At 60.4% G+C, this 11,084-nt stretch overlaps 1 protein-coding gene across 4 annotated transcripts; it reads left to right on the top strand.

The window, feature by feature from the left end:
- The first annotated feature begins 882 nt into the window (after window positions 1-882).
- Window positions 883-10,420, top strand: MATK (megakaryocyte-associated tyrosine kinase). Of its 4 annotated transcripts, XM_043466183.1 has the most exons (14): window positions 2,414-2,543; window positions 2,995-3,105; window positions 3,799-3,858; window positions 4,243-4,356; window positions 4,443-4,558; window positions 4,647-4,866; window positions 5,329-5,422; window positions 7,296-7,361; window positions 8,593-8,692; window positions 8,774-8,858; window positions 9,015-9,088; window positions 9,204-9,399; window positions 9,775-9,861; window positions 9,967-10,420. In XM_043466183.1, the coding sequence occupies exons 2-14, from the start codon at window positions 3,100-3,102 to the stop codon at window positions 10,204-10,206; spliced, it is 1,458 nt and encodes a 485-aa protein (XP_043322118.1). In that variant the 5' UTR covers window positions 2,414-2,543; window positions 2,995-3,099; the 3' UTR covers window positions 10,207-10,420. The 4 variants fall into 4 exon arrangements, with proteins under 4 accessions (XP_043322117.1, XP_043322116.1, XP_043322119.1 ...); XM_043466182.1 differs by lacking the exons at window positions 2,414-2,543; window positions 2,995-3,105 and adding an exon at window positions 883-1,201 and having other exon boundaries at window positions 4,647-4,833; XM_043466181.1 differs by lacking the exons at window positions 2,414-2,543; window positions 2,995-3,105 and adding an exon at window positions 885-1,201.
- The last annotated feature ends 664 nt before the right edge of the window (window positions 10,421-11,084 follow it).

Raw genomic sequence — 11,084 nt, 5'->3', positions numbered from 1 at the left:
CCAAAGGAGCAGTGAGGGGGCTTCTGTGTCACCAGCCTGCACCACAGGGCTTGCCTGGGTTGGGGAGGGGGGCCAGAGAATTTCTGGTATCAAGTCGACAGGACTGGAACCTGGAGGGTGAGGAGCCCGCAACTGGGGATGTCTGGGGGTGTGATCCGTGATGTGGCTACCCACTGGCTTCAGGCAGGTAGAAGGCAGGAGGCAGGAGATACTGGTATGGCCACCCTGGGGACTGGAAGAACATCTTTATGATTCAAGGTGGTCGATTCTTGGATGCCTCTAGGGATGGGGAGCTCACCCCTTGTGTAGCTCTGACCCACATAAACCATGGGCTCAAATCTGTCCCCCTAGAGTCAGGCACTGCCCTGTGTCCCATGCCTATGCCATGGGGGCCTCCCCTTCCCAGGCCAGCCCTTGTTGATAAGCGCACTTGATGCCATTTGCTCAAGACTCTCCTTCTCCAAGCTCAGCACCTCTGGGTTCTCTGGTAGGGCCATCTTTCAGGGGAGGGCCTCACGGAGCGTGGGACAAGGACCCTGTCCTGGGGAGGATGGAGATGTTTCTGAGACACAAAGTGTCACGGTTTTGCAGAGGGAGATAGCAGACCCATTCAACCTCCTCCCATCTCTCTGGTGGCATCAAGGAGAAAAGCTCCGTGGGGTGCCAGGGCACCCGGGAAGTCATAAGCACGGGCTGTGCTAAGGGGAGCAGGCAGCCTCCCTTGCGCGCCGGGGCCTGCCGCAGTAGCTGGTGTGATTCTAACAGTGCTGCTGGTTTCCGCTGTGGCCACTTTGACGCTGCGCTGCTATTTTGGGCAAGTGATGATGGTTTGCCATATACGGTTGACCCCCAGTGACCCTGCTGAATGCTAGCTGCAGGGTCCCCAGCCCCTTGGTCCAGAGCAGGGCCCATGGCTGGGAAGTTGCGTGGGTGGGGGGCACCTGGGACAATCCCACAGCCAGATCCATGGAGCCCAGAGAGCCGGATGAGCAGGAAACCTCCCGGCAAATGCTGCCAGTATTAGGACATTACACCACCACAGAGAAAGACGCCCCCTCTCTCGCTCCGCTCCTGCCTGCTTCTTTCACTGGGAATAACCTTTTGCAGGTTCGAGAGTCCCCTTCTGGAATGTTCCCCTTGGACTTGCCGTTTCATGTATAACCTGTATGGGATCACACAGTTTGTTTTCTATCACTTTCCGGTAAGTGGTGGTTGCTTCTGACAACCAGAGATTTTAGCATTTTCTTATACATAATTGCCGAGTTTTTGGTGCATAATATTGCATGATATTGAATATCTCTAATTCTTGTCGTGCGCTTAGCTTGTCGTTGTATCCAACTCTTTACCACCCCATGAACTGTAGCCCATCAGGCTCCTCTGTCTGTGGGATTTTTCAGGCAAGAATACTGGAGGGGGTTGCCATTTCTTCCTCCAGGGAATCTTCCTGACCCAGGGATTGAACCCACTTCTCCTATGTCTTCTGTTTTGCAGGCAGATTATTTATCCTCTGAGCCATTGGGGAAGCCCCTAATTCTTGTCATTGGGCCTCTATTCCCAGAAATCACATGACATCTTGGTGCACAGACACTTAGACTTTGGGGGTACCAGAAAATTAAATTCTGGGCATCTTGGTGCATCACCCTCCAAAGGTCAGCCTCATCCTTGTCCTTACGGACTCATCCGCTCACCCATTAGAAAGTATTCGAAATGAAATCACAGAGGAACAGCTGGGGGCTGGGCCCGCAGGCCTTCAGATGCTCAGGGAACTGCCTCCTGAGCCGGAAGCTGGTGCTGCCTGACCCTACAGAGGAGGAAACCGAGGCACAGCTGGGTTGGCCTTGGGGAGGCCCAGTGTTGCTCTGCCAGGAGGCCTCCAGTTCCAGGTGATGTTTTTCCCTCTAGTCTCAATTCTCCCTTAATTTCAAGGATGATGATAAGAATATTCACGGTGGTTGACATTTTGAGGGCTTTCTTTGTGCCGGGCACCAACAGTTCTTTCCTAGGGCCAGGTACTGAAATGAGACTCTTGTTAGAGTTGGCTGAGGGCGTTGAAGTCAGAAGGGTCCACTGTGTTGTCTGGGCTCTGAGACTCGCTTACCTGCCTAGACGGGAAGCTCTCTCCTTCCCCTCCCTGTGCCTCGCTGCCCTCGCTCCGGGAGGCGTGGATTCCCGGAACGCGCGGGCTGCGCGCCCCGCGGCGCCAGGCCGGGAAGTGGCGTGGATCTCGAGAGCGCCGCCGGCCCCCGCCGGGGCCGCGCGGGAGGCGCTGGGGGCCCCGGAGGCGGGGCGGGGAGGGGCCGCCGGTGGCGGCGGCGCGCCGAGCAGACCGCAGTGCGGCCGGCGCTAGGACCCGCGGGGGCCGCTCAAGCTGCCGCGCCTCCCGCTCCCCCCACCCCGATCCCAGCTCCCCCCCCCCAAAATGAGGAAACGCAGCAACTTGCTCCAAGTTGTGCAGCCGGGGCCGCCTCGGGGTGCGCAGCCGGCGCGCGGGGGCCCTCCTGGGGGCGGGCACGGAGTGCAGCCCAGGGGCGACCCCTGAACAGGTGAGGGCGCCGGAGGGGATAGTGGGGAAAGACCGTAGGACAGTGGGGGGGGAGGGCCCAAGGGCTAGCGGGTGGGGGGATGCTGGGCGAGCGCGGGAGGGGCCAGTGTGCGAGCGCCAGCGCGCGCGTCCGGGGCGTGCGGCCGGTACGCGGCTGGGGCGGGTATGGTTGGATGCGCCCAGCAGTCGGGTAGGGTGGTATTTTTGTAGGTGCGGGTATGCGAGTCTGCAACCCCTGGGTGTGTGTATCCGCGCGTCCACGTGGAGGGATGTGCGCGCGTGTCTGCGCTGCGTGTGCGCGGCTCTGCGTGTAGCCCTGCGTGCCCGGGTGGCCCAGCGTGTGGCGCCCAGGTGTTCAAGTGTGGGTTGTGGGGGGGTGGGGCGGCACACACGTTTCCGAATGTCTGTGCGTGTGTTCACACGTGTAGACGTGTGTGCACAACTGTCTCTAGGAGAAACTGCTTTTGCTTGCATACCCGCGTGCCTGTGGGTACCTGTGTCCACCTGTGTCCAAGCCCTGTGTGTTTCTGTGTGTTCTCGTGTGTACATGGATCAGTATGCGTGTGAGTACATAGAGGGCTGGGGATTTCTGGGGGCGGAAACACTCCTCCCCACCTGGCCCACGGCTAGGCCACCTGGTGGGATCCGTTGGGGAAAGCAGGGGACAGAAATGCCCCCGCCCCAGCACCAGTGTGGGACTTTGTGTTTCTGTCCTCGGGTGGGGAATGGGGGCGGGGGCGGGGGGGGGGCGGATCAGAGACCCAGCCGGCAGCCAGAGGAGCCCAGCAGGGCGGCACTGCCCGGCCCCACCCCCGCCAGGGTCAGAGATTCTTGTGAATGACCTTGAATCATCCTCTGTTTCCTCATCATACCCCTGTATACTTTACCAGAAAAGAGGAAGAACCAGGTTCCGTTTAGTGGCTCCAAGCGCCCCATGTTTAGTGGCTCCAAGCGCCCCAGTGTGGGCTGCTGGGGCCTGAGCCAGCGCCTGGCCACTCACTCTGAGCCTGCCCTGTGCCTCAGTTCCCCTTTGGGGATGACGGCGCAGCCGGGCTCCCTGCTAAGGGACTCTCCCAGGGAAAGGCCACCTCCCCTGAGGGGCTTGGGGACCAGCGCCTTGGGCCCCCCACAACCCCTGGGGTGGGGGAGAGGCCGCCCTACGGTCGCCTCCACCTGGGCCAGGCTGGAAACGGCCGCTGGGCCCCCAAGCCTGGCTTGAATCTTGAGCTCTCCAGCTGGTCTCTGCCCCTCTCCAGGGAAGCCCTCGCTTCCTCCACGCCTGGCACCCCTCACCCATCTCAGCCAGGATGCCAACGGTGAGTACTCCCAGCTGGGTGCCTGGGCCTAGGCCCTTCCTCGCCTCCGGCCACAGGACCGCAGCTCCGTGGGGCTGGGGGGTGGGGGTGGGGGTGGGGGACCATCCGACCCGTGTCCCCTTAGGCGGCGGCCGCAAGTCTTTTCCTGTCACTTGGTGTTTTTTCCCACTCTTTCCTGCCATCTTCTGCCCTGGGGTGTCCCTCTGTTTGTGACTCCGTTTCCTCTACTGGGTGCTCTGTGCACCCCCCCACCGCCATCTCCGCTCTCCTGTGTTCTGTCCCTGGTCTCTGCCTCTATACAGTCTTTCTCTCTCCTCTGGGCCCCACCCCCGACCCCCACCATCTCTCTTATGACCCCTTTCGCCCTCTCGCCACGCCCCCCAGAGGCGCTGGGCCCCCGGCACCCAGTGCATCACCAAGTGTGAGCACACGCGCCCCAAGCCCGGGGAGCTGGCCTTCTGCAAGGGCGACGTGGTCACCATCCTTGAGGCCTGCGAAGTGAGTAGGGGGGGATGTGCTTGGACAGCGGGGGTGCTCCTCCAGGAAACATCTCCCCCCACCGACTCCTGGCTCCCTCCCGGCAGAACAAGAGCTGGTACCGTGCCAAGCACCACGCCAGTGGGCAGGAGGGGCTGCTGGCGGCTGGGGCGCTGCGTGAGCGCGAGGCCCTCTCTGCGGACCCCAAGCTTAGCCTCATGCCGTGAGTCGTGGGGAAGCGCCCCCAGGACGCGGGTGGGGTCAGCAGGGCCCGGCCAGCCCCGCCCAGCCCGCCCTTCCACCCGCCACAGGTGGTTCCACGGGAAGATCTCGGGCCAGGAGGCGGTGCAGCAGCTGCAGCCGCCCGAGGACGGGCTGTTCCTGGTGCGGGAGTCCGCACGGCACCCGGGTGACTACGTGCTGTGCGTGAGCTTCGGCCGCGACGTCATCCACTACCGAGTGCTGCACCGCGACGGCCACCTGACTATCGACGAGGAGGTCTGCTTCTGCAACCTCATGGATATGGTGGAGGTGCGGCGCCCAGGCCCCCTAGTGCAGAGATGTAGGGAGGCCAGGCTTCAGCCGGTCCCAACAGCTGGGTGGACACGGGACCCCCCTCCACCAGAGGCTCATGCTTCCCAACGTGGACAAGGAGGCTCTGGTCCCTGGACCACCACCCTCCAGATAGTCTGAGTTCTTCAGGTCCCCCCATCTCCAGGGGCTGGGGTGACTGCTCCAGGGACACCCAGGAACCTCCAGTTTGACACCAATCCCAAGACACACACCCCCATCCTCCTGTTTCCTCCCCTGCATCCTTTCCTGTTCCCATGGAAACCAGCCTAAAGAGTCCTGTGGGAACCCACCCCCTCTCCTCCTCCCCAGCGCCCACCCACCCCTCGGAAGAACCCCCTGGGAAGGGGATGGGAGGCAGGGGCTCACCAGATGTGGGGGGTCGCACTCACGGCTGCCTCTGCCCTGCCCCACCCCCCGCAGTATTACAGCAAGGACCAGGGGGCCATCTGCACGAAGCTTGTGAGACCGAAGAGAAAGCAGGGCACCAAGTCGGCGGAGGAGGAGCTGGCCAAGGGTAGGGGGCCCCGCCCTTCCTGCCTGAGTGGCCTGGCCTGGGGAGGCAGGGCACACAGCCAAGGCTGCCTCACCTGAGTAGGTCACAGTGCCAGGCTCTGCAGGTGGAAGACCTGGGTGCCCTTGGGCTGGGTGGGGCACGCCCGCACATACCCATCAGCACACCATCCGTCTATTTCCCACACCAGCTGCTTCCCCTTGTTTCATCATCCTTCACCTGAGTCAGAAACCCTGGGCAGATCCTCAATGCCACCCCGCCCCCGGCCCCCCGCCCTCCCACAGCCCCTCCACAGCCAAGTTCTATTAACACCAGTTTAAATCTGTCCCCTCCCTGTCTGAGTGCCCCCACCCTGGCCCAGCCTTGGACCTTGCCATCAGACCACCTCCTTCCTGAAGGGGGAGTCCCCCTTCCTCCCAAACCCTGTGGCCTCAGAGGCAACTTTCTACATGAAAATCCACCCACCTCACTCCCGTGTCTAAAGGGGGGAGGCCAGGCAGCTCCACTGCCTTCTAGAACCTTCCGTTGTGGCTGAGCTATCTTTCCTGCTTCATCTATGAGGCCCTTCCTTTCCACATGCCCCTGGGGTTGTATGACTCTGCACTTACTCTCATGCCTCTGGACTGTTGTACATTCTGTTCCCCTCACCTGAAATGCTTTTCCCGCCCTTGAGTAGTGAGATCTCCCACATTCAGAGCAAGCACACCCTGCCCTGGCCACCCCCCTTTGAACCTGGTGATCGTGGCTGTCTTCTTGGAAATGTCTTAGGGATGACACCTGGGAGGAGGCTGTGCCTGACCGTATCCAAGGGCTGGTGATTTTAAGAGGGTATTTGTTCAGAAAGAGGCGGAGATCTACAGAGTCTGTCAGAAGACAGTGCAGGGGGGCGGGAGAACACAAGCATGCTCAGCACAAAGATCAGGGAAGCTAGAACAAAGATGATGACTTAAAATACTTATTTTTATTTATTTGACTGCACTGGGTCTTACTTACCATCTAAGAGTGTGTTAGTCGCTCAGTCATGTCCGACTCTTTGCAACCCCATGGACGGTAGCTGCCAGGCTCCTCTGTCCATGGGATTCTCTGGGCAACAATACTGGAGTGGGTTGCCATTCCCTTCTCCAGGAGAGCTTCTCAACCCAGGGATTGAACCTGGGTCTCTTGCATTGCAGGCAGCTTCTTTACCATCTGAGTATGGGAAGCTCTTCACTTACCACCTTTCCTGGTGGTAAAGAATCTGCCCGTAATGCGGGAGACCCAGGTTCAATCCCTGGGTCGGGAAGATCCCCTGGAGAAGGGAATGGCAACCCACTTCAGTATCCATGGGCAGAGGGACCTGGACGGCTACAGTCCATGGGGTCGCAGACAGTCAGATACAACACTGTGACTAACACTTTCAGGTCTTACTTGTGGCATGTGGGATCTAGTCCCCTGCCCAGGGTTCGAACCCGGGCCTCCTGCATTAGGAGCATGGAGTCTTAGCCACTGGACCACTGGGGAAGTCCCAAGATGATGACTTAGAGTGCTGGCATAGTCTAAGAATGTTCCAGAACCTTTACCAGAAGTTCTGGAAACTTTCCCAGTATCTGTTATGTGTTTTGGTCTGTGTATCCCTGGGGGAGGGAGGAGGGCAGAGGGAAAGCACCGTAAAGGAAGACTCTGCAGGGTCCTTGGAAGGACACAGTCTCCAGGTAGGAGAGAGAAGGGCCCTGACAGGTGGGCCCTGTTGCTTTCACCACCACCCCCAGCCCCCATAACTGGTACCAGGAGTGTGGTGCATCACACGTGGCCGTGGGCCGCTGCTATGGGAGAACGGGCCTGGTCTCCTGTCAGGTGGAGCCGCTGGCAGCCCTCTCACTGGGTCTCCCCCCTACAGCCGGCTGGTTACTGAACCTGCAGCACTTGACGCTGGGAGCGCAGATCGGAGAGGGAGAGTTTGGAGGTGAGCAGGGGACCTAGTGGGGGCTGAAGGAAGAGAGGGGGGTTCCCAGAGATGAGTTGACACCCACGTTTGATACCTACTTACCGTGCGACTGAGGACACAAGGGCTCCTCTCTATGGAAGGAGGTTCATGACAGTCAGGATGAGGAGAGAGGTGATGAGGGCAGGTACCCAGCGGGCATGAGTGAGTCCTTCACACCCCCGGACCCTTGCACACTTCTGTTTTTTTATTATTTGCATTTTGGCTGTGCAGCCTGTAGGATCTTAGCTTCCCAACCAGGGATCGAACCTGCATTAGTAGCGCGGAGTCTTGACCACTGGACCACCAAGGAAGTCCCAAATGTTTAAAATTTATGAGTTATTATTATTATTTGGCCATTCTGCACAGTTTGTGGGATCTTAGTTCCCCATCCAGGGATTGGACCCTTGCACTCAGCAGTGAAATCTCAGAGTACTAACCACTGAACCACCAGAGAAGTCCCAGGTCCCTCTGTGTCGATGCCACAGCCTGAGGTTATTATCCTAGGAGGTCCCAGGGCTTGGATCAGGACCTTCTCTGGAAGGGGCTGGTGTGCACATGTTTTCTGTCACATCTGTTCAGCTCTGCCCTTGTTACAGGAAAGCAGCTACAGGCCACAGGGAGACAAACAACCAAGGCCACATGCCAATAAAATTTTATGGACACTGAAATTGAATTTTGTATCATTTTCATGTCATGAAATAGTCTTCTTGATTTTTTTCCCCCAACCATTTAAAAATGTAAAAACCCATTGTGAGCTTGCAGGCCTTGCAGAAACCCTTGAGGGGACTAGAGTGGACTCAAGGGCTGGAGTTTGCAGACCCCTGGTTTAGGTGACTATCTTTGCTCCGGGTCTGGAACCGGTTGGCTTCCCAGGTGGCTCAGAGGTAAAGAACCCGCCTGCCAACGTAAGAGACGCGGGTTTGGTCCCTGCATTCGGAAGAACCCCTGGAGGAGGAAATGGCAACCCACTCCAGTATTCTTGCCTGGAGACTCCCATGAACAGAGGAGTGTGGTGAGCTACAGTCCATGGGGTCGCACAGAGTCAGACACGACTGAGCAATTGAACAACTGGAGCTTACTGGGAGGGGTTTCCAGGCCTGGGGACCCACCACTGCATTGGCCTTGCCACTGTTCATGTGAGTGGGTATGCGCGTGTCTGTCTTGTCTCTGTGGGGTCCTGATCTCCTCCCCACCCCTGCCTTCCCCCCAGCTGTCCTGCAGGGTGAGTACCTGGGGCAGAAGGTGGCCGTGAAGAATATCAAATGTGACGTGACAGCCCAGGCCTTCCTGGACGAGACGGCGGTCATGACGTGAGTCCTAGGTATGGCAGGGGAGGGCGCCCTAGGGCCAGGGTCCCAGCCCGCCTTCACCCCATACCCACCTGCCCCCAGGAAGGTGCAGCATAAGAACCTGGTGCGTCTACTGGGTGTGATCCTACATCAGGGCCTCTACATCGTCATGGAGCACGTGAGCAAGGTGGGGCAGGACCCAAGGGTGGTGGGGGCCGGTGGGAGCAGGGCCGGAGGGTCGGGGTGGGGTGGGAGTGGGGCAGGACCCAAGGGTCAGGTAGGGTGCTGGTGGGGCAGCTGAGCAGCCTCCAGCACTCCTAGACCCTGCCCGCGTCCCCCACAGGGTAACCTGGTGAATTTTCTACGGACGCGGGGCCGGGCCCTTGTGAACACCCCGCAGCTCCTGCAGTTTTCCCTGTGAGTGGGGCTCCAGGGGGTGGCAGGGAAATCAAGGCATGGAGCAGGGAGGAGCCTGGCCTTGGGAGTCTGGCCCAGGCATCCCAGGCCCTTGCCCAGCACCCCCTCACCCCAGGCACGTGGCCGAGGGCATGGAATACCTGGAGAGTAAGAAGCTGGTGCACCGCGACCTAGCCGCCCGGAACATCCTCGTCTCGGAGGACCTGGTGGCCAAGGTCAGCGACTTCGGCCTGGCCAAAGCTGAGCGGAAGGGGCTAGACTCCAGCCGGCTACCAGTCAAGTGGACAGCACCCGAGGCTCTCAAGCACGGGGTGAGCCCCCCTTACCCCCAGGGCCCTGGGAACCCTAGTTCCACTATGAGCCCCGGGGCGTGTCTCTGGCCTCTGAACCTCCAAAAGAATGGCTTCACCTCCCCTGTAAACCCTTGGCCACTAATTGTTCCTTTTAGCCCTTCTCTGAGCCTTTGTCTCCTCGTTTCTGCAACAGTCTTGGGCTCAGCGAGTGAGAGCAAGAAACACCTTGTTTTTGCACTGAGTCTGGGTTGAGGGGTAGGAGGATTCAGAGGCAGGAGTCTATTGGGAGGAGACTACAGAGTGAAGGTCAACCCAGGGGGACTTCCTGGAGGAAGCAGGAGCTGGAGCAGAAGCCCTGAGAGGTCCCTCTCATCCTGATCTCGGGCCCCACAGAAGTTCTCCAGCAAGTCGGATGTCTGGAGCTTTGGGGTGCTGCTATGGGAGGTCTTCTCATACGGCCGGGCTCCATACCCCAAGATGGTAAGCAGGGTCGAGGGGACGGGTGGGGAGGTGCTGGGTCCCCTGCCGGTCTAGGGGGTTGTGCTCCTGACCCCCAGCCCACACTGGAGTGGCCTCTGCCCGCAGTCACTGAAGGAGGTGTCAGAGGCCGTGGAGAAGGGGTACCGCATGGAGCCCCCCGAAGGCTGCCCTGGGTCCATCCATGCCCTCATGGGCAGCTGCTGGGAGGCTGAACCCACTCGCCGGCCGCCCTTCCGCAAACTGGCTGAGAAGCTGGCCCGGGAGCTACGCAGCGCGGGTGCTTCAGCTCCCAATGGGGGGCAGGACACAGACGGTCCCGCCCTGCCCCGCAGCCAGGAGCCCTAACCCTGCCCGCGGGGCTTCGGGCCCCAGAGGACTAAGAGAGTGGGGGGCTCAGGGTGGGGATGCGGGCCAGGCCTGAAGAGGGTCAGGGCCGGTGAGCTGCCTGCCCGGCTCGCACCACAGGGGCAGGCCCATGCCGGGGGCTCCAGGAAGTCCATGGGCACCTCGACCCCAGGAGGCGAAGGATTAGCGCCTGGATAAAGACTGGTTCCAAGAACTGGGTGTCTGAGTGTCTCTCTGCTGCCCCTTGTGTCCGCCCTGGGGCCCGTCACTCAGCCTGGGGGCCATCTGCCTGCCCGCTGGTCTGCCCACTGAGGGGGCCACCTGGCTGGGAGCTTGCTGCCCCTGAGGGCACATGTTTCCCTGGGTATGCCAGCCAGGAGACCCTCCAGGCCAGGGCCACAGCCACCCAAGTATCCACTTGCCATCACCTGCAGGTCCCCCGTCTCCTGCTGTAGCCCTCGGGGTCCCGGGTGCGAAGGACGGTGGGAGAGTTCCCGGGGCCGTGGAGGTCTGAGCCCCTGTCTGGCACCTCTCCTCCCCCGCCTTTCCCCTTGAGAGAGCAAATGGAAGCCCGGATGGGGGAGGGGGGCTGCGAGGGTAGCAGCGTCCCCTCCTGGGGCGCTCCAGGGTGGTTATGTCCTCCACCTGTCACCCCCAACAGCCTCACCCAGTGACTCTGGGGAACACTCGCTAGGAAAAGCCAGCTGCACGACCTGTCCCAGGGCCCTGTCCATTCTCCAGTGGGGGCTGGGGTCCCGGCTTACACCCCCAGGTTCGAATCCTGACTCCACCACTCTGTGGCCCGGGCTCACTGTGACCCAGCACCTCAAACTGAGGGTGTGTCTAGGATGGGGGTGTTGGTGCTAAACCCGGGGTGT

Source organism: Cervus canadensis, chromosome 4 (assembly GCF_019320065.1).
Source record: "Cervus canadensis isolate Bull #8, Minnesota chromosome 4, ASM1932006v1, whole genome shotgun sequence".
NCBI classification, from domain to species: Eukaryota; Metazoa; Chordata; class Mammalia; order Artiodactyla; family Cervidae; genus Cervus; species Cervus canadensis.
This window is presented reverse-complemented; position numbering and strand designations above follow the sequence as displayed.